We start from the raw sequence: 20,672 nt of genomic DNA, 5'->3' as shown, positions 1-20,672 counted from the left end.
TTAAAACAATTTGCACATTGTCGTCACCAATCAACTCGAACCACATTGTCGTAATCGGATTACAATGTATCTAAAAGTTTGAACTCACATACTGACCTAATCGTTGACAGCTGCCCTCGTGTTATTCTAACTGGGTGGTCAGATGATACCCTCGAGACAAAGTGTCGAATTTCAGAGAAAAAAGTGTTTTGCGCTCCTCACAACCCTCACAACTCGCTAACGGGAGAGGGGAGTTGCAGAGAAGTAGGGGAGACGGAGGTAGGCAGGGTAGACGGGCAGAATTGTCAGTGGCACGCAGCAGTCATCGATGCGTATGGTCTGTTGAGAGCAGTACGTCCGCGTCAGGCTGCTTGGTTCTTGTGAAGGTGGTTGAAGGGTAGCAGCGGTGGCACTACCCCAAGACCCTCATTGAAAGGGCCTTCTCACTTCACCATTCGCAGCTTTCGGTCTAAGGACAGAGTGGTTAGTGACGGTCTCTGTATTCCTCCCTTATCCAGTGGAATTTGGGTCAAACAGCTGTAGCAGTGTGTTTGCTCCGTGGATGGAAGCGTGACGAATTCCCTATGGGGTCAGTTTAAGTGGAAACCTCTCTTCGAAAGCAGGCTTGGCACAAGCTCGTGGAACTTATCAGGTAAGTCTTGTTAAAAGGCTTTGAACGCATTGACTTGAGTTATTTTCTCGCGTGCTTCGGTAGATTCATCGTATTTATTGAAATATACGTCATTGACGTTGATGTGTTAATACTTTTCCCATGCATTTGATAAATTAGAGTGACGTTTGTGAGAAAAGTGAGTGCACGTATTAGTGAAATTCTTATTTTATTTTGATTTGGGCGTGCGCCGTGGGTTTTTATAGACGAAGTTTTACACATGCTTTCATCTCATTTCTCATGTAATACTATGTAAACATGCTGTGCAGGGGGCTGATTACCATGAAAAAATCTCTTGAAGCATCTGTTAGTGTTCATTATCTTGAAAAATATTTAGGACACAGTGTTATTAGCGAAATTAAGATGATGGATTATAGGGGGCAAGTTCAATATAATGTTAGATTAACTCATATTAGAAAGGGAAGCCTTAATATATTTTGCTGTAAGTATTTTTTACTTATAAATATGCCCTGATAATGATAAGCACTGTTAGCTGCAGCCATGCTTTTGTCCATGATTCATTGAATGAATTCACTTTGCATTACTTGATTTGTTCTTAATTTTTCTCGTTCAGGGGAGTGACGAGAAGGGGAAGGGTTAGGTTAACTCAGCAACTTGTTCTTGGTATTCTTCTTCTCTATGGAGTTCACTCAAAGTACTGTCTTTTTTAATCTTAAAATAGCAGAACTGGTTGTAATTAAGATTTATTTTGATGTGATTTTAAAATATTAAATGTGCCAAGTTTAAATGTGGGTGAATGTTATCATAGCCAAGTATGATTTCTGATATTGTATTTGCATTAAAATATTTCAGTTTCCAAAATTTCTCGCGTGCTGATTTTAAAGAAAATCATATTTTGATGTTGCCTTGGGAGGCTGGACAGAAAATGTTGCCTGGACAAAGAGTTTGTGGAGCAACCATTCCTCAATTACCAAAACCTCAGCCAATGGACCCTATTTTCAAGAGACCCAGACAGTTTATGCATGAGTTTCCCCCTCCCCTTGTGTCACAAATTCTTACCCACAGTGCAAATCTTGTGTCTTGTAAAGATTCCGTCATGATAGAACCAAGACCGTACACGGTTGATAATCTGTCCTCTGGTCTGCAAAATCCAACTCAAGAATTGCCTGTCAAGATTAATCCTCATTCATTCATGCTACTTAACCAGGAAGTCAAGAGTCAACCTTCACAGCCCCTGGATCCATTAACTGAACAGAGAAAGATTAATGAAAGCAGGATGTCAATGGGATCAAGTTCAAACAGTTTCCAGGTAATGATTATCTAAACAACGAAATTTCATTCATTGTATTGTTTCTGAAAGAACCAAAACTTGTGGTTGTGTGGCTTTGAGAAGCTTTGGTGTGGTGGGACCAATGGGGTGCAAGCTGTGGGTGCCCTTCACCTTCATAACATGCAATAACTTGCTGCCAGTGATAATGTCACTATCATCTGGAAATCTAAGTAATGTATTAAAGGTGTGTCAGATTTTTGAGTTTGTGAAAATGGAGTGCACTCTGGAACTGAAGGTCATTTCTGTCTAGACAATTCTGGCAACTGGGCGCTTTCAAGGGTTTTGTGTCAGCTCATATAGCATTGTTGGCCGGCAGGTACATGGCCGAGAGGCACTTGTGACTCTTTTTGCTTTCAAAAGCAATGTTGCCTAATGCCCCCTACAGCCTGGATTTTCCACCGCCCAACTTCTTCTTGTTCCCATAATAAAAAGAGTACTGAAAGGACAGGGCTATGTATCAATTGATTTGATTAAAAAAGGTTCAAAGGAGAATATTTACTTTAAATATTAGTAGATCTAAAAAGAGGGAGTTTAAAAAAAGTTTGGTTAGTGAACTAATATTATTTCTAAGCCAACAATTTGAGGCTCATATTTATTTCAGTGGGATTGAATACATGACAATGTGTCGTTTGGTATCTTCATTTGGCTTGAGGTAAAGGCTAGAGCTAATCTGCAGCTATTGTATACTCATTTATCTGCAAAAATTTTCATTAATGTATTAATAACAATTAATTGAAGATGTTAAATCATTTTTATTTGCTATTTGTTGTAAATTACGATGCATTGAAGATGTTAAATCATTTTTGATTTGCTATCTGTTGTTAATTTAAAATTGTAACGGCAAATAATTTTTTTCGAAATAGGATTCATTGACTTTCACATGACTGGTTTCTTTGGTGTGTGACATTTATTGAACTTCTACCATAAAAAATGCATTCTTAGATGAACATGAGTCTTTTCAGAACTTGATTACCTGAATTTTGCAGTATTTCACTTGGCGTGGAATGAATTACATGATTGAGTTAAACAGGGAGTGAAAGTGTAATCCCTCCTAATTATATAACTCTACCCAATTTTCAATGATTCAATTTTGGAAAAAAATATGTCAATTGATCTCAAATGTAATCCTCCTATTACTTTTTTATGGTACATTTTTGTCTGAAAAGGAGAAGGGTACTATTAAGAAAAAAGTATGGTTTCTGATTCGACTGGATTCATTTTATATTCATGTATAGTTGGTCATATTTACTTAATTTTGATTCTTTGGGCATATTTTATTGCTGTTGACTACATCTGCAATTCATGTTTTCAGAAAAATGGACCTCCTCCTAATGCAAGACCTCATGGAGATGGCTTTGCTCCAGCTATTGATCCGTACAGTTTTTATAACAGGCTATGTGAGCTGTTTCCTGATATACATCCCCCTCAACTTCAGCGAGTCTTTGGTTAGTATTTACTTAAAATTAGTGTTAATTGTTATTTTTGCCACCAGTGCCTTCTTCATTTTGAATTTACGGGGTTGTTAGGCATCTTGAAAACCAGAAATACTAGTATGTTTTTGAGGTCACTGAAGAGTCAGAGAAATGTCGGTAAAAAAGTTAAAAAGACAGTAAAAAATTGAAGTAGTCAGGAACATTTTTAACTGTCCTTACTACGCAAAAGTTTTTGTCCAAAATATTCGTCATAGTTTTTAACATTGATCAATTATGGTCGTGCATCCCCATCTGAGTTCAGATACTCCAGAGTCATCTACCGCTCCCTTCAAAGCCCACATTGTCTATTGTGTAGAAGTGCTGTTGTCGGCTGTTGACCAACCAAAGAGAAGTGTGAGCCAAGTACTGTAAATTGGCTTGTGGTGTGGCTGGCTGATTGCTTTGATTCTGGTGCTGACGCCCTAACTTGCCAGGTGTAGGCAGTGAATGAGCATAGATATACATATATAGTCATTTAACAATAAGGAAAAGCCAGTAAATTTTAAAACTTGATAAATATCGAACGAAAAATTCGAACACTGATAAATGCAATTAATGTAATAATGCTAATGATTAGAGGGAAAGGTATACATTTAAATTTCTGGGCTACATATTATTTAAAAAGGTATGTGGGCACTGAAAAAATACATGGGAGGAGGTTTAGTTTTGGGACAGAATTTAGGAGAGCCAGCAGTTGAGAATATTGACTGGGTGGAAAGAAGTTTGAAATCTTAAGATGAAGGGTAGAAGTGTGTTGAAACAAGAAATGTGAAAGCTCTGATAAACATCTGTAAAAAATGTAGAGAGCAGGAGAAGGAAGAATCGGTGGATCACTGAAGCAATGACTGGGGAAATGGGATGAAAAAGGAAGTTAAGTGCTAAGATGTAAGTTAAGATGGAAAAAGAGGCCAAGAGATGTCATAAAAGGTTGAGAACATCAGGCCCCAACAAAAAGAGAGGAGGCTTTGAATTGGAGGAAGGAATACTTGGAGGATCTGTATTAGTTTTGAAAATGAATCTGTTTTGTACTACCATGTGTCACCGAAAATATGTTTGCCATCTTTCCTGAAGTCAGTCAGATCTTTACTGAAGATCATCATTGTTACTTCATTCATCATGTTACACTACCTATTCCTTTTTTGCTATCATTGCAGATGAATGTGGAAGGGACTTTTTGCGGACAATCGACAATGTACTCTATGCTCGCCGCCTGAGAAAGTCTATAATGGCTCAAATGGCTAAGTTCAGGTCTCAGAGACGTAATCAGCAAAACAACAGTGTCCCAAACCCCCAGCAACCAAAAGAGCAAGAAACCAGCAATTTCCCTCAAGAGAACCAGCAGCAGAAACCAGAAAAACAGACTCAACAGTCTCCCAAGTCCTCGGCAAGCTCTAAAAGTGCTTCCAATTCTCGTGCCAAAAGGAGTCGGATTCTCGCCTACCAGCCATCACCTACATCCAATGTGCATTCATCTCGTAAGGGTGGCATTTCCTCTCCAAAATGCAGTGGGACCACTCAAAGCCCTGGAGTTTCAATGCAACAGAGCATAAGAAAACCTTCCTCTCCCCCCCCAAATGTTTTTGTCCATCAAATTGACTTGGGACATCCTGTCTCTGGTGGTGGTGACGGCACTCTGACAAAGAAAACCAACCAAGGGTACATATTCTCTTTTAAAAGACCAATGATGAATGCATATGGACCCCTTCCTCATTCTTCCCACCACTTCAACATACCTTCGTCCTCATGTGGCGATTCCAATGTATTCCGTCCTCCTCTACCACCTCCTCCACCCATGACGTTTTGCTCTCCTCATCAACTGCCACTGGCAGACTGGTGCCCCAAAGATCCAATCCAATTTGACCCTCACATGCCTCCAATAACCACTCCACAGCCACAAGTGAGACAAAATCCTCAACAGGATATTAGTGATGAAAGAATAGGCCTGGGCTTGCCATCTGCTGACCAAGATAGATTACCTAGTGACAGAAACTTGGAAGTGACTCATCGAAGTGGTGAACCAGATCCACCAGAATGGACTCTTTTGCTGAAGAGTATCATGGATCCTATGCAGGCAGTCGACACAAATAATGATATTGGCATGATCAACACAGCTCAGCCAGTGGAGGCAGATGAAGACTATGACAATGTCAACCAGAGGAAGCAGAGCTGTGGTAATTACTTCTTTAAAGTAAATGGACCTCCAGTATTCTCATTCCTATCTGATTCGGCGATGAAATCCACAGAGGGAGATTGTGATGGCGCCCAAGTTGCACAAACCACAAGTACTCATTTGGGAACAAAAGAAAGTGATGGTAGTGTGAATGAAAGTGTTTCTGTTGACACAGACATAAACAGAAAAGGAGAACCACAAGTGGAAAGTTTCAGTGATGATGAGGAGATAAAAACAACACCACCTGATATAATGGTTGGATCTAGGAAGACATTGGTAAGTGTGATTTTAAAATTATTTTTATCTTACCCTAAATGGCCTTTCATGGAAACAATTTTAGATTCCTTGAATCCATTAACTATTCTGGTCCTGGGGATTGACTATGTTTTTACTGTCACTTCGCTATTTAATTCAATGCCATAAATATGTTCTTGACTAACAATACTTAAAAAAAGGTATGTCTGTGTACAACTTGTTTACCTTCACAGCTTCTAGTGTCTGTTCCCTATTTTGTTTGTGCAACATTCTCATGGAAGAGGTTACTGACCTCACCTTTTCTCTTGCATTGAGTATGCCACTCCAGGATAATTAGAAAAATTATTAACTAATAATGTGTATATGAAAATACTTAGTTATGATCATAACTAATTGTGTGTCGACACACTTTTATTAGACCTCTCTACTGACATACTTAATATATTAATTTATTGTGTATGGCATCTGTTGGTTACTCATAGATTAGAGGTAAATACCTTTTCATTCTTCTTATGTAACGTTTATTTAAACACTGATGTATTTAGATCCTGTTTCAAGAACGTCTGCATTATATTTTTGATCTTAGCCTTACTCTATCACCTCTTCTACTATGGCTTCAATATTTGCGAAATGAAAATGGAAATCATCATCAACAATACAGCTTATCTGAAAGCCATGTAGTGTATTTAAAGTGAGCATATTTCATTTCCATCATGACTGCTTCCTTCTCTGGTTCTTACCTCAGAATTGTCCCCGATATCCGAATAATTTTCACATACTTTGAGATTATCATCAATAATTATGGAGTCTTGTTTTGATGGAAAAATTCCAAACAAATACACATAATTGACACCAAATCACCCGACTCGTTTCACTGCTCTTTGAAAGTAAGTTTTATGATTGAAGTGTATTATTTAAATAATTTTATTTAAATTAGTATTTTCATTTATACTATCATATACTATCATTCCTTTCCCTTGGGCTACAACCTTGTCGTGGTGGAAAGGCCTGTGTGTTCCTATGACCCCTAGAGCTGCGGTGGCGAGATTAATTCACAATTATTCCTGGTAGGGTCACCCATGCCAGATAGGTCGAAGTGTAGGAGCCAGACGTAAGGTAGTCCACGTGATGGCGTCATGTAAAAAACACTGTTGGATTGGAAGTGGGAAACCCTACTAACTATCTCTTCCCTGAAAACTTGGAGTTTGATCGAACTTACCTCGGATGGAATCGCGGGACTCAGCCCTCAAGGGTGGGTGTCATAGGTGGCAGTGGAGTGGGCAAGGTCCTTGGGGTACCATATCATGTGAAATCCTTGCAGAGACAAATCATCATAATCTTTTTTAGTATCAGCGGGAGCATCCAAGGATGAGGATAAGAAGACCAAGAGGATGGATAAGAAGAAGAATTCTATGAATGTAGGGACGAGGAAAGTGAGGACAATGATGAGGGTGTGTGAACTAGAAAATATAAAAAGGGAAATGCAGAAAGGAAGACTAGATATCTTGGGTCTATCCGAAGTTAGATGGAAGGACAGATGGGACTACTGGAGTGACGGGTAAAGGGTTATATATAGTGGTGGGGAAGAAAGTCAACGAGGGGTAGCTTTAGTATTAAATGGGAAGATGGGTAAGCGTGTGGTAGGTACAGATCAGGTAAGCGATAGAATTCTTGTGGTAGAAATTGAGGCGCCACCCACCAACCTCGTGGTGGTTCAAGTTTACTTGACCACTAGTAATCATAGGGAGTAAGAAGTAGATGAGTTGTATGAACAGCTCGAGGAAATAATTAGAGAAACTCCGGGTAAGAAAAATCTGGTAGTGATGGGAGACTGGAACGCCTCAGCCGTGGAAGGGAGGGATGGAAACGAAGTAGGAGGATTTGGACTAGGAATTCGGAACGACTAGGGAGAGAAAGAAGCAGAATTTTGCAGGATAAGCAAATTATTCATCACAAACACTTGGTTCAATCATCATAAAGGGTGAAGGTACGCATGGAAAAGTCCAGGGGATGTGGGGAGATATCAGATAGACTACATTATGGTAAGACAGAGGTTTAGGAATATGTAGTGTGAAAAACTCGCGAAGTTTCCCTGCAGCGGATGCGAATTCAGACCACAACCTAGTGCCATGAAATGGAGCATAACATTCAAAAGACTTATGATAGTAAGGAAGGGGAGAAATGGAATGTAGAAGCGCTGAAGGGGACTATGAGGAGAGGATATCAGGAACTAGTGACTTTAGTATACGGGAGATTGGAAGTACACAGACTGTAGAGGAAGGGTGAAATATTAAAATGGGAATAGTCAAATAAGCGGCAGAGAAGTCAATTGGCTACATTGACAGTAGAAGGATAAAGAAGCCTTGGGTTACGGTGGCAATGGTAAAAGAAATGGAGGAGAGAAGGATGTGGAAGAACGTGGACACAGAGCGGGGCAAAAGAATGTATAAGGAGCTAAATAATCGATTGCAGTGGGAAACTAAGAGGGCAAGGGAGGCTTGGTGGAATAGACAGTGTGAGGAAATGGAAAAGTTTCAGAAGGAAGGAGAGGTAGTCGCTTTGTATGCCAAGTTAAGTCGCTATCGGGCAGCAAAAGAGGGCAAGCCATGTCAAAAATTAAGGCTAAAGATGGGAGGATGCCAACCGAGAGAGAAGAGGTGCAGAGTAGATGGAAGGAATACGTGTAGGATCTGAATGACGGATGGAGGAGGCCAGAAGGATTGGCTTTAGAAGACTTTGACTTTAGATGATTCCTCCATTCTCGAGAATGAAACTAAACCTAGACCTCGTATTTTTGTTTCCCGCCAGGTTGTAACGAAACATTTTCGTTTTGTTTCACTTGCCATCCCTGATATAAACCTTTCTTTGCCATTATTTCATTGTTTTTATTTACTTGATAATGGCTTGGTAGCCGAAACCAGTTGTATTATTTTAAATAAATTAATTGTGGAAGTCACAAAGAGTTATCGTGGTTAATATGAAACCCTTTCACCACGTTCAAGCTTCTGGTTTTGATTTTCACTTAGGAATATTACTATGAAATATCTATCCCTTTGAGAGCCCGGTGTAAGATTAGCGTACAAAAATTTGGGTCCTGACAAACGAGGCAGGGGGGACAGCTACCTTGTGTGGTGTCATTACATTTCATTCTCCATCTGCTGGGCAGGTGAAGACTTTCCTGTTTTAAGAGGCTATAAAGTTAATCTTGGTGATGAACTTGATGGAAATCATAGATTATTTTATCCTTATAGTTATGAAGTGATTCAATTATTAAAACTAAAAAATAGTAATTATCAATTCACAATGGTCAACAAATATTGTGAGTTGATAAGTATTATTGTTGTTATTAACAGGGACCCAACTGTGTGAACTGATATCCAAACAAACTTGATGGAGAGAATTTTGCAGTAATATGGAATGCTGGAATTCCTCATGCTAATAATATTTACCTTGGCCAAGAAGAGAGAAAATGAATTAAAACCATGGGTATGAGTAATGATTTGATGAGAGAACCGTGGAGAGTTATCTTCATAAATGAATGAGATCCTGCTATGATAAAAGTGATAAAATTCTCATAAGAAAGAAAATGTGGAGGAGGTTAATATTTCCAGTGGAGAGACAAATATGATTTGTGACAGTGTATGGTTGAAAAGAATATATTAGAGAATAGAAATCATTAATTATCAGTATTGTTCATTTCAAAGCTGAAATTTTACCTTGCCTAGTGAATGATAAAGAATGCAATGTTTTTAATAAAATTTATTCTTCCACAAATGCATAATTTTTAGCATCAATTTTTTCATTTAAGAGCTCTTTCCCATAATTTATCTGTAGTAGATGATAGGGTAAAATGTCATCTGATCTTAAATTGCTAGAAGATAGACGTATGACAATCAAGTCTAAAATGTAGCCTCTGCACAATGAATCCTTGTATGAATATCATTAATCATAATGGAGCAGAAACCAGCAACACAAATGTTTTTTTTTTGGAATACAACCTTGTTCCAGTGAAGAGGCAAGAAATTGTATATAATCAACAGAGCTCTCTGGTTAAAGCAATTATGGTAATGATTTGGTCAAAAAGAAGATTAATGAAAAGTAGTCCTGATGACTGGTTTTGTTGCATTGTAGATGGAATAAGAAAGGAATCACAGTGTGTGATAATGGAAATGTCATGCAGTAGAGTCCTACCAAGTAGCTTGTGTGTGAAGTCCCTGTGTATCATAGTGACTGGCAATGTAGTTTCTTATGACACACAGTGATTTGGTGTACCCATGTAAACCACTTCCCTGGATTTGTGATCAAATAGCTGTGCGTTCACACAACCACTAATGCTGGGTATGTGGTTGTTAGAAGTCTTCAGGATACTAGCTAAATATCCTGACATAAAAATTTCATTTTCATATTTTTGTTGATGATGATATAGTTGGAATTTTTTATGAAACCGTTTCAGCTAGATGGATTAAATATTCAGTGAAGAATTGATGCCTGATAGGACAACAAATGCTGTGATGGCCACACCATTTGATTGCTAATTGAAAGATAAATATAAATACTGGTTTCCCTAGATACCCTTTTTTTGATTACACCAACGAGATACATTCTTCGGACAAGGACTGCAATGGGGTAGTGGGTAATTATTCCATATGTTCCACAGTAATTCCTTTTCTGTGACTCTCCATTCTTCAAGTCATTCAATTCAAAAAGATTTTTCGATAATTTTGATTGCTAGCATAACGTCCAGCATAGTTAACGCAGAATGATCATACTCTGCAACGATATCTTGCTAGAAACAATATATTAGTGAATAATAGGCTATTTGAACCACTTTTAGACAATCCATGAAATCATATGATATCATAAATATCCATGCCCTCATATAAAACCTCTTGAAGAAATCATTGTCTAAAATACTCTTAGTTAAATACAGGATACTTTCAGGATTCCCTGAAATAATCATTACAAGTTCAATGCCACGTAAGTAGGTTTACATGGAATATTTTAATATCACCCTGGACTATGCCTCATCCAACATTGAATTTCTCTCTTTAACCCTTTGCATTGGGTGTGCCTGTGGCAAATTGCCATAATTTTTAGTTTCTAGAGCTCTCCATTTGTTGGTGTTTATATTTAATGCCTATATCCCTATTTATTCAGTTTCCAACATAAGACGCAGTAGTACGATATCCTGATCTTAATTATCCCCTGGATGTGTCAGTAGCTAAGTGACTTCAAAGAGAGTTTGAAGAGTGTAAGAGAAAAAGATGCATGTCACTTGTTTAGTTATCGCTTCAGTGAATGCAATAAGGGTGGAAAGAGTTCCGATTCTACCTTTGAATGTGCCGTCGCATGCTATTCTTGTTCTACTCATGAACCGTTTAGTTTGAAAGCTCTTGCAGAGGTTACGTAGGAGAATTTCAGCCGTGGAAAATGAAAAAGGCAAAATACGACTAGCACATAGTGCGACTCTTACCAAGAGATCGAACAATCATTGGGGAATTTCTCCATATTTCCGGTGCAACCGCGTCGGTTTGTTGGTGATGACAACAGTTTCGCTGGCACTGCTGCCAGCGTCTTCAGGTCGAAGATGATGCCGGTCCACGATTTTCGTCCTCCTTATATAGGGGGTCAGTCCCGCCAGTTGTGGCTGCCGCTCTCCTATTGGTCCGCCTAATGAGCCTCCTCCAATGGGCATCCAGATGGTAGCCGTCGTCTCTGTTAAAATTGTCCGTCCGGGCTATCTCAATGGATTCGCGGATGAGTCTGGGAAAATATCTGCCTTCTTTCACTATTATCTTGGCGTCGTCAAACTTAATGTCATGTCCAGGGGTCCAGGCGTGCTCCGATATGGCAGACAGCTGGAATTGCCTGTTTTTCGTTGCCCTTCGGTGCTCTTGCATCCGTATCTTGAGTGAACGGCAAGTCTCACCGATGTATGCTTTTCCACACGAGCAAGGTACCTTGTAAACACCTTCATGAAGGTCGTGCTGTAGTCTGTCTTTGGCTGTGGGCAGCAAGTCACCAATTTTTGTCGTACAGTTAAACCTGGTGGTGATGCCGTGCTTTTTCAGGGCCCTGGCAATCCTTTCGGTGGTTCCTGCGACGTAGGGAATGACGGCCCAAGCTCTTTCGTCTTCCGTTTTTTCACTTGAAAGTGGTTTTCTTTTAATGGCCCTTTTCAGGGCCGAATCCGGGTAGCCATTCTTTTTCAATGCTGCAATTAGATGTTTCTCTTCTTCTGCCAGCGACTCAGCATCATTTGACATTAAGTTTGACGACGCCAAGATAATAGTGAAAGAAGGCAGATATTTTCCCAGACTCATCCGCGAATCCATTGAGATAGCCCGGACGGACAATTTTAACAGAGACGACGGCTACCATCTGGATGCCCATTGGAGGAGGCTCATTAGGCGGACCAATAGGAGAGCGGCAGCCACAACTGGCGGGACTGACCCCCTATATAAGGACGACGAAAATCGTGGACCGGCATCATCTTCGACCTGAAGACGCTGGCAGCAGTGCCAGCGAAACTGTTGTCATCACCAACAAACCGACGCGGTTGCACCGGAAATATGGAGAAATTGGAACCTGAACACCGCGGAAATCTACGTAGTCAAATCATTGGGGAATCTCAGCATCAGGAATTTGAAAATGCATTTGGATCCAAAAATATCTGATCCAAAAGATCCGGCTCCGAAAATCAAGGATCCGATCCAAATCCGAAAAAAATCCTGGATCCGTCCATCCCTACTTAAATGAAATTGTCTAAATTACGCTGTATACAAGCATTAATTATCTACATATTTAAAGGTTGGCTCATGACTTATATCAAACCGAAAACACCAAAAATATGGTGCAGGAGCCAAATTAGGTAGTTATCTTCAAGCCATCATCATTTTTATGTTTTTCATTGTTGGGCATATCACATGGTCCTCGTATTTGATTGTTATCCATTAGCAGGAACAATGAAACTACCGTATTTCTCCGAATATAGCCCCCTCCCTCTAATTTTAAACCTTCAGTTTTGGGAAAAATATAAAAAATGCATTTGAATATAAAGTCCCCCTTTACGTTTACCATGGCAGGGTTCCCACTCAACCGTGAAAACCTTAAAACCGTGAATAAGCCGTGAATTTCGTCTACCGTGAAAAAACCTGGAAATAGCCGTGAATTTCGTCATAGAACCTTAGAAATCCATCAAACTTGATTGCAGAACAACGATAGATGGGTTAACAGAAAAAAACGATATTTAAATCATGTTTCAAGGTCGAGTCACGTGCAGATACTGTCCACGCATTTAGCTGCACACGTGTATTCGAAAGCGCAACTATTAATTGGTCCGTGTGTGCCATGACAGCACATTGACCTTAAGCCTGCAATTGGAAGACGTTAATCCTGGCAAAAAATCAGGCACTTCTTCACTTCCCTGCCACCCTTCTCTCTTCATTTTCCCACTCACACCCTTTCGCCGGACCTGAATTTTGCTTACGATAGATGACGTCATGAGAGATAGCACTGTCATTGCTGCGTTTGCATTCAAGGCATCTGTTGCGTTTGTTACATTTTTAGTTAACGTGCGGCCGATGATTGTTACGTGATCAGTATTTCTGCCTAAAATGCCCTATCTACAAACCGTGAATTTGATGACATTTAAACCGTGAAAACCTGGAAAAAACCGTGAATTTTATAATGTAGTTAGAGTGGGAACCCTGCATGGGCATCTTTGGAAAAAAAGGGGGGGCCTACATTCAGATGAATACAGTAAGTACATCATTTCACGGGTTTGTTGCAAAGCCTTGAACTTCAAGAAGTGGATGTTTCGAACAGGTTTTCCTGCCCATGATTTCCGTAAAGGTCCATTTTTGCATTGGTTCTAGCTCTAACTTTGAGAACTGTTGGAGTTAAGATCCAAAGAACTGAACTTACCTATCTCTAATCACAATACATATGAGTAAAAAAGTTGAAAACAATTAAATTTGTGCTAATTAACTGATTCCAAATACACTGCAAAGCAGTGGTGTTACTAGGAATATGCTAGGATTTGGGGGGGATGGAGGAATCTGGGGGGCAACGCCACCTCCCCCAATGCAACGGTAAAATTTTTGAAAACTGACATGCCTGGAAATACATTTTATGCCATCTTGGCTCTTAAAATTTTGGGTTTCACTCATAATTCTGATGGAAATCATCACAGCAGGGAAAACATTAGCATACTATAAAATTTTCTGCGGCTTTGGGGGGGGGGATCTATCCTCTCATCCCCCCATAGTTACGCCAGTGCCGCAAAGGCTAATATGGATTTAAAAAACTGGGCTTATGAATTGAATTATATGTATACATTAATGTATTAATTATTGAAATTTTACTACTGTTACTTTGATTCATTCAGTTCATCTGGCCTAAAATAAAATTACTTTTAACATATTAATCAATTTTCTTGTCTAATAGAGAAGTATTTTTAAGTGTTGAAATGGAACACTCACCATTATCGCTGACAGTCTTGTAATAAATTCAATTTCACCTCTTTCTTAGGATCTTCATTTTGGTGATGAAATGGGGAGACTGGAGAAAGTTGCTGATGGAGCAAAATATTCTCCCCGAGACCTCATGGAAATGGATACAGTCTCCTGGATTCAAAATGTTGACCATGAAGAGCATGTTAATGAGTCAGAGTCTAGCCTAAAATTGAGTGATAATAATTTTTCAGATATCTTTGACAATTAAATGCATTGTTCATCAGCAAACATTAGTGATTGATAGATATGAGATTCTATGGACACTTTGATTGAAATTTCCCTGAAAAATTAAGGTATCACAATCTTGTTGACTCAAAGGTCTATTATTTTATTCAATGATTTTGGTCTTGAGCATTTATATTGTTTAAATGCTTATGTCCTGTATTAGAAATAGGCTATTACCTGAAGGGTGATTGATCTGAGGTAATATGCTCTTAATGCTGTTCTTGGCCAAGTTGCTGAAGGGCATATTAAGTGTGAATGAGACATAAAACATCATACCATGGAAACAAACACTTATATTTTACACTTTAAGCTCATAAGCAACCATCAGAGATTTGGATTTTTTTGTGCTATTTTAAGTTTTAGCACTGAAGATGCCATATATGTTATACCTATTTATTGTACATTGTTTACTAAAAATAATTTAATAAAATGTTTCTTGCTCATTTCTCATGGATAGGAAGAAACACCACTAGCATTACGATGAAATAAGATGAAGTTATTGAAATGAATAATTTTCCAATTTTTTTTCTAAAGCCTGAATCACACGATCATTTGTTCAGTCTCTCTTAGTGATCACTTGAGCAATTGCTTTTCGCTATGGGGAAGTGATCGCTCGAGTGATCATTTATTTGAATCACACAGTCCCTCCCACCATCGCTTTTTGCATCATTTCCTACATCACTGCTCGTTGTCATAGGACCTGCATCACGAAATAGAGCATGTTTACGTTTACCTATGTTGCTCCCACGATTGTCAAACGCGCTGTACTACATCGCTCCATACGGGCATGCATTCCGATTGGCTGATATGGTGTTTCAGTGATGATTTCAGCGATGGAAAAAGCGACCAGACGAGTAATGAAAAAAGTGATGGGAGTCCTCATCATTGGAGTGATCGCAAAAAACAATTGCGCGCGACGATCATTTCTGAGTGATCACTCGAAAATGACGAAAAAAATGATCGTGTGATTCAGGTTTAAAACAAAATTACATTTAAGAATCAAGGCCACATCACCCGTTGAGGTTTTTTTTTTGTTCTGTCGCTGCCAGTCTAAGGTGTCCACTTTTTGACAGAAGAAGCTAAGGTGGGGCTGGATGAGTATGGGGATGGCCTTGGACTGTTGGTAAGAGGAGAAGCAGTGACAGTGTCATTGAGGGGCACTGCAATTGCTTTAGAAAAGCATTTAATGTACCTATTGGTTTGGAGACCACTCTGCTAGGAAGAGCAGACTACTGGAAAAAACCATTAGGTGGCAATTACATAGTAGGAAGGGTTAATCTGGTTTCCCACCAGCCACAAGGGTTTATTTTTTTCCCTTAGAGTGTTCTGAGGAGATTCTTTAAAGGAATCAACCCCCAAACCTAGGAGGACTACTTGGGCCACAATCAGGTCACTTTTTTGAAACAGAAAGTCACTACCCATGATACCATTAAGGTATTGCGCAAACAACTGGCTTTTTATGTTTCTGGTTTGCAAGTGAAAAGAAATGAACACCAAAGGAAGGAATTAGAAAAAATAACCCGACTTGATAAGAATTCAATCCCAAATGTCCTGTTTCTGGTCAGGTATAAGTTTACTTGACCAGAATGTCCATTTCTGCAAATAGGGGAAACCGCTCACATCCGTATCCCAAGGAAAGAGGTGGGGGAAAAGATGGCTTACCGTGAAAGAATATGGCAGAAAGAATGGTGGATCCAGTGATTGGTCGTAGGCAAAGGGCCCTCAACTTCCTACCTAAGATGTTACTCATATGTATTGTAAATTTTCTGTGCTATCCTTCATAATAATAATGAAAGACACGTTGTTTCTTCCGCAAGTTTATGGAAGCAAAGTGTATTCCCAATTAATATGGAGCCCTTCCACCACATTCGTGCTTCAAGTTTCAATTCTATCCTTCATGTATTTAACACAAAACTCTCCGCAATAGTTCTGATACCAAGGATGAAGTTTAAGACAATATGTACACAATGAGGAGGTAAAAATTCCAAGCTATTTCTTTTAAGCTGATGCAAACCAAATCAATATCAATATAAAGGTAGCACTTCATTCTAAAATTTTATTTATGACATTCCAGCTTCAATTAAGGTTACCAGATAGGTTTAATTTTGCATGAAAAGACCTGAAATGGTTATTTTTTAAATTTCTCTTTACACTTTATTGTTCACATTAAACACTATGTATGTATTACATTTTTTCAGGCAGTATAAAAAAATTTTAGTCAAATTGATGTGACATCATGACCACCTCATCATAATACTCTGAATATATTTACACATAAAGTTAAATAATTCATTGATTGAAATGGGTTTTTGGCAATTTCAACATTATTAATTTACTGAAATTCTTGCAACAAATTCCTCAAAAAATTGAAAATCATTATGCATAAAAACAAATAAATTAAAATAAAATAATAATACTAATGATAAATAATGCCACAATTGACATGATTAAAATATCTTCCAGCTTTAAGCCGAATTAGTGAAAACTATCAATGATGATGAATTTACATTAGCCAGAGGGAAATTTCAAGAGAATTTGTGAAGCTTGCAGGTTTAGCATTAAAGGTCTCAAGTGGGAATGGTGCCCATAACTTAGCCAAAAGGCCATGATTTCATAATAAGTTAGAGATTGTTAAATGTCTGCTAAATTTTGTGGCTACAAGTATTAATATGTATGAAAAGTTTAATTTCATTCGTACATTTAAGCTCACAGCAAGTTGCTTTTTATACATCATGAATGATTATTATGAAAGTAGATCAATTTTACTTCTCTCTGGATAGAAATTTAAAAATTGCCCACTGCTCTCAAAACTTGAGTATACACTGCTAGATGTAATGACAAAATTGTACTGAGAACATTTTTGTGCTGTCAACCTTGGGAGTTTTATATATTTATATGCATATACCAATTGCAAACAGTGGTCCAGGCTATCTGTAAAATTTTGATTATAGGGCTTGCTGATACCTCTCCCTCTGGTTCCGGCACTAAAATGTTTTTGCTGAAGTATGGAACTACAATGTGGTTTGGAAAAGCCATCTTTGACAAGTGTCTGTGAATCTGTATTCAAGGTAAAGAAGGTACTCCTTGTGCTACTTATTATGAGTAAAAACCCCTAAATAGCATATGCAATCTGATCCTACCCAAAAATTTCATTTTATGCAAATATTGTCTAAATATAAAAATATGTGGAGACAATGAAGCTTCTTGAGAAAAATTATATGTTGATAAAAAATTTGTCTTGATTAAAAAATTTGCCACTCTTTTTTCCAAAATCTACTGTTTGTACAAAAGAACTAGCTAATTTGAGAAACACTCTGCAAAATGCATCATGCCACAATTATCAAAAAAACTAAATTATTGTTACTCTAATGGAAATTTTATGCATAAAATGTTGACTGCAAGTTTAGTTTAGAAAATATTTTACAATTTTACTGAGAATGCTGCTAATGCTTTAAGTAATTATTTGACAGCTATATTTTAGAAGCATGAGAATTCTTTCTTTAATTAAACCATAGATCTATCATCTTATTCAAGATTGCTATGCTGTTACAAAAACAACTTATTTTAAATGGCTTAGTTCAAGGTTTGTTAGCAAACTTATTGTCATTTTCAAGAATAATTTATGCATCATAGAAACCTGTTCAGCTGTTATACTCATAAATGTTGTAGAGATTCAAAATACTGTATAATAATAATATTATCAAGACACGTACAAATAATGGCTTTCCAGGGTACAGTGATTATATCAATCTGGCTGACGTTAACACTGACTTTTCACTTCGGTGGTATACATTTCCAAGACATATATGGATACTAATTCTACTTGATAGAAATGGTCTTCTTGATTTGCATTTATAATAGTTAGTTCAAGATCACCATTTTCAAACACAAATACACCCAGCCATTGATACATGCTAGTAAATGTTATTTTCAGGGCATTGGCCTGTAGCAGCTACCTTTGATTGTAGGGGAAGATGCAACGTGTTACACACCAAACAATAATAGTTAAATGGTCCTATTGTACAGATTTACACTATGAAGATATCTAAATTTAGATGGGAAAGTATTTATACAAACCGGGTTTTATCAGCACTGACTGAATTTTTCTTCTGAAATTTGAGGAAAATTAGTGATTATTGTCCAAATGTTTTGAGTGGTCAGTTGTGATCCCCTTGATTTTTCTATAAACTCAGTCTAGACAGAATGTACACTATAAATATTTTTTCTATGAACAAGTATCCTGAAGCATTGTATGAGTCTTAACTCTCTTTCATTGCAGGATTCGACTAACCAAATACCTCCAGTTGCATAGAAGTATTGTCCATTCTCCAGTATGTTTGGAGTATCATTCTTTCAACACAGGCCCCTTCAGGCTCCATAATGTCTTCCATATTTAGTCCTTTGTCAAACTAAAATTGCATGCTTCTCATTGTTTTTTCTTAAGCACATGCCATTCACTTACCAACTTGGATATGTTGACCAAACAGTGAGAGAAAAACTTTTTTTTGTCAACAGGCTACGAGTGGAAGTTCATGAACTATACTCGAGGAAACTATGCAATGACAGCAGTGAATTAAATGCACATCAATCATTGTATACACATTCATTCACACTTCATCAACTTTCACTGGAGTACTTTGCAGTCAATGGAAAACGTAGTGGGTTCACCATCATTTAGCCATGCGTTATGTAGTTATCAGAGTCACCACTCGAAGCCATCGAAAAGTTGGCAGAATCACGATCCTGGCCAACACCATTAGCCTTCATGAGGTGAGGAATCAGTTCCACCCTTTTCACTGCTGGAAAAGTGTGGTGTCCTGCACTCTCTTCCGGTACCCTTGCCACTCCATTCACCACACCCACACCCATTGGCCTCCCTGCTGGCACTGATGCTGTCACAGCAGTGCCATAATATGAAGGTCCTTGTGCCATGACTCCCGCCAACTGCAAACCTGGCCTGTAATGCTTGAAGGAGGACGTGTTTGCTAGTGATGAAGGCCCTCCAAATATTCGCACCCCATTATGGTGCGTGGGCAGTGTTGTGTGCTGGTGGTGATGGGGGTGGATGGGATAGTTGAGATGTGGCTGTTGGGGTTGAATCCTCGGGAAGGAGTGGCAACCTCCCCTTCCTCCGGCCGCGAGTTGAAAACCTTGGTGAGGGGGATGGTGTTGGGGTGGCAGTGAGGCTGTGCCTGAAGCCAGCACCCTCGATTGGTAGTCTTTAATGGGCTGTGGTTGAAGCGATGGAGATGAAGAGGGGATCACTCTGGAGGGCCCTGCAGAGTTTCCAACAGTGCTTCCAGTGGTGATAGAGGATCTGGATCCATCGGGCTGATCCGTGAAGGATGTCATCCTCATATTTGTTGACCTACCAAAAGGTTCAGCTTGTGTGAGATCAGTTGTCTTTGGCCTCGACTGCTTCCTTCGTATCACCACTGTGCTTTCCTCAAGGGGAGGAGGGGGAGGGGGAGGAGGAAAGTCACCACAGTCCTCGGAAGTCGGTGGTTGAACGTTCCTCTGCAAGGAGAAACTTCTCCATGGTGCAGCTGTGGTTCTGGGTGCTTGCTCAGTCGTGACTAGATCATCTACGCTGGTGGAGCGTCGAGATGGTCCAACAGTTACCACTTGAATGCCTTGCTGGCCATTGTGTCCTGTTTCACCACTGGAATTGGAGTGTATTCCACTAGATGTTTCATCACTGTGTCCACTATGCTCCGGAGGAGAACCTCCAGAGCTTTCTGTGCTGACTGACTCAGACCTAGGTGTGACATCCTCTTCATGTGGCATCCCAGAATCTGCTCTGCGCAAGCAGCGAGGAGTCACTGAGCCCTGAAACTATAATCATAGATAGGTTAGTGCTTAGATAAATTTAGAGTTTATGAAAATACTGGCAAAAATTTCATACAGCAGTGAGAGTCCAAAAATTAAGGCCATTGCTTCATTTAATGTTGGTCTTATATTTTAATTCTAATTGCAGTACTCATTATTGTGTAATTGAAAAGGTAACTAGTTGCATACCTAAAATAGGAATAGTAAATATGATCTAACTACAAAATATCTATGAATCATGTATTTCCTCATGTTCATTATTGAC

At 38.8% G+C, this 20,672-nt stretch overlaps 2 protein-coding genes across 6 annotated transcripts in view; one reads left to right on the top strand and one right to left on the bottom strand.

The window, feature by feature from the left end:
* Nucleotides 1-15,065, top strand: LOC124155555. Of its 3 annotated transcripts, none has more exons than XM_046529480.1 (5): nucleotides 1-631; nucleotides 1,818-1,919; nucleotides 3,253-3,385; nucleotides 4,567-5,858; nucleotides 14,370-15,065. In XM_046529480.1, exons 2-5 carry the CDS (start codon nucleotides 1,887-1,889, stop codon nucleotides 14,559-14,561), a joined length of 1,650 nt encoding a protein of 549 aa, XP_046385436.1. In that variant the 5' UTR covers nucleotides 1-631; nucleotides 1,818-1,886; the 3' UTR covers nucleotides 14,562-15,065. The 3 variants fall into 3 exon arrangements, with proteins under 3 accessions (XP_046385436.1, XP_046385434.1, XP_046385435.1); XM_046529478.1 differs by having other exon boundaries at nucleotides 1,463-1,919; XM_046529479.1 differs by lacking the exon at nucleotides 14,370-15,065 and adding an exon at nucleotides 9,191-9,517 and having other exon boundaries at nucleotides 1,463-1,919.
* Nucleotides 15,066-16,706: 1,641 nt separating this feature from the next.
* Nucleotides 16,707-20,672, bottom strand: part of LOC124155554 (protein tincar) — an 803,451-nt gene continuing 799,485 nt past the window's right edge. For 2 of the 3 annotated variants that reach the window (XM_046529476.1, XM_046529477.1), the window contains one exon: nucleotides 16,707-20,413. In XM_046529476.1, coding sequence (XP_046385432.1) covers nucleotides 19,253-20,413 — 1,161 coding nt within the window. In that variant the 3' untranslated portion in view covers nucleotides 16,707-19,252. The remainder of the gene's footprint in view (nucleotides 20,414-20,672) is intronic. The other variant, XR_006864202.1, reaches the window with a different exon arrangement.

Source organism: Ischnura elegans, chromosome 3, assembly GCF_921293095.1.
Source record: "Ischnura elegans chromosome 3, ioIscEleg1.1, whole genome shotgun sequence".
Lineage (NCBI taxonomy): Eukaryota > Metazoa > Arthropoda > Insecta > Odonata > Coenagrionidae > Ischnura > Ischnura elegans.
Note: the sequence above shows the minus strand (reverse complement) of the source record. Positions and strands in the feature narration are given on the sequence as shown.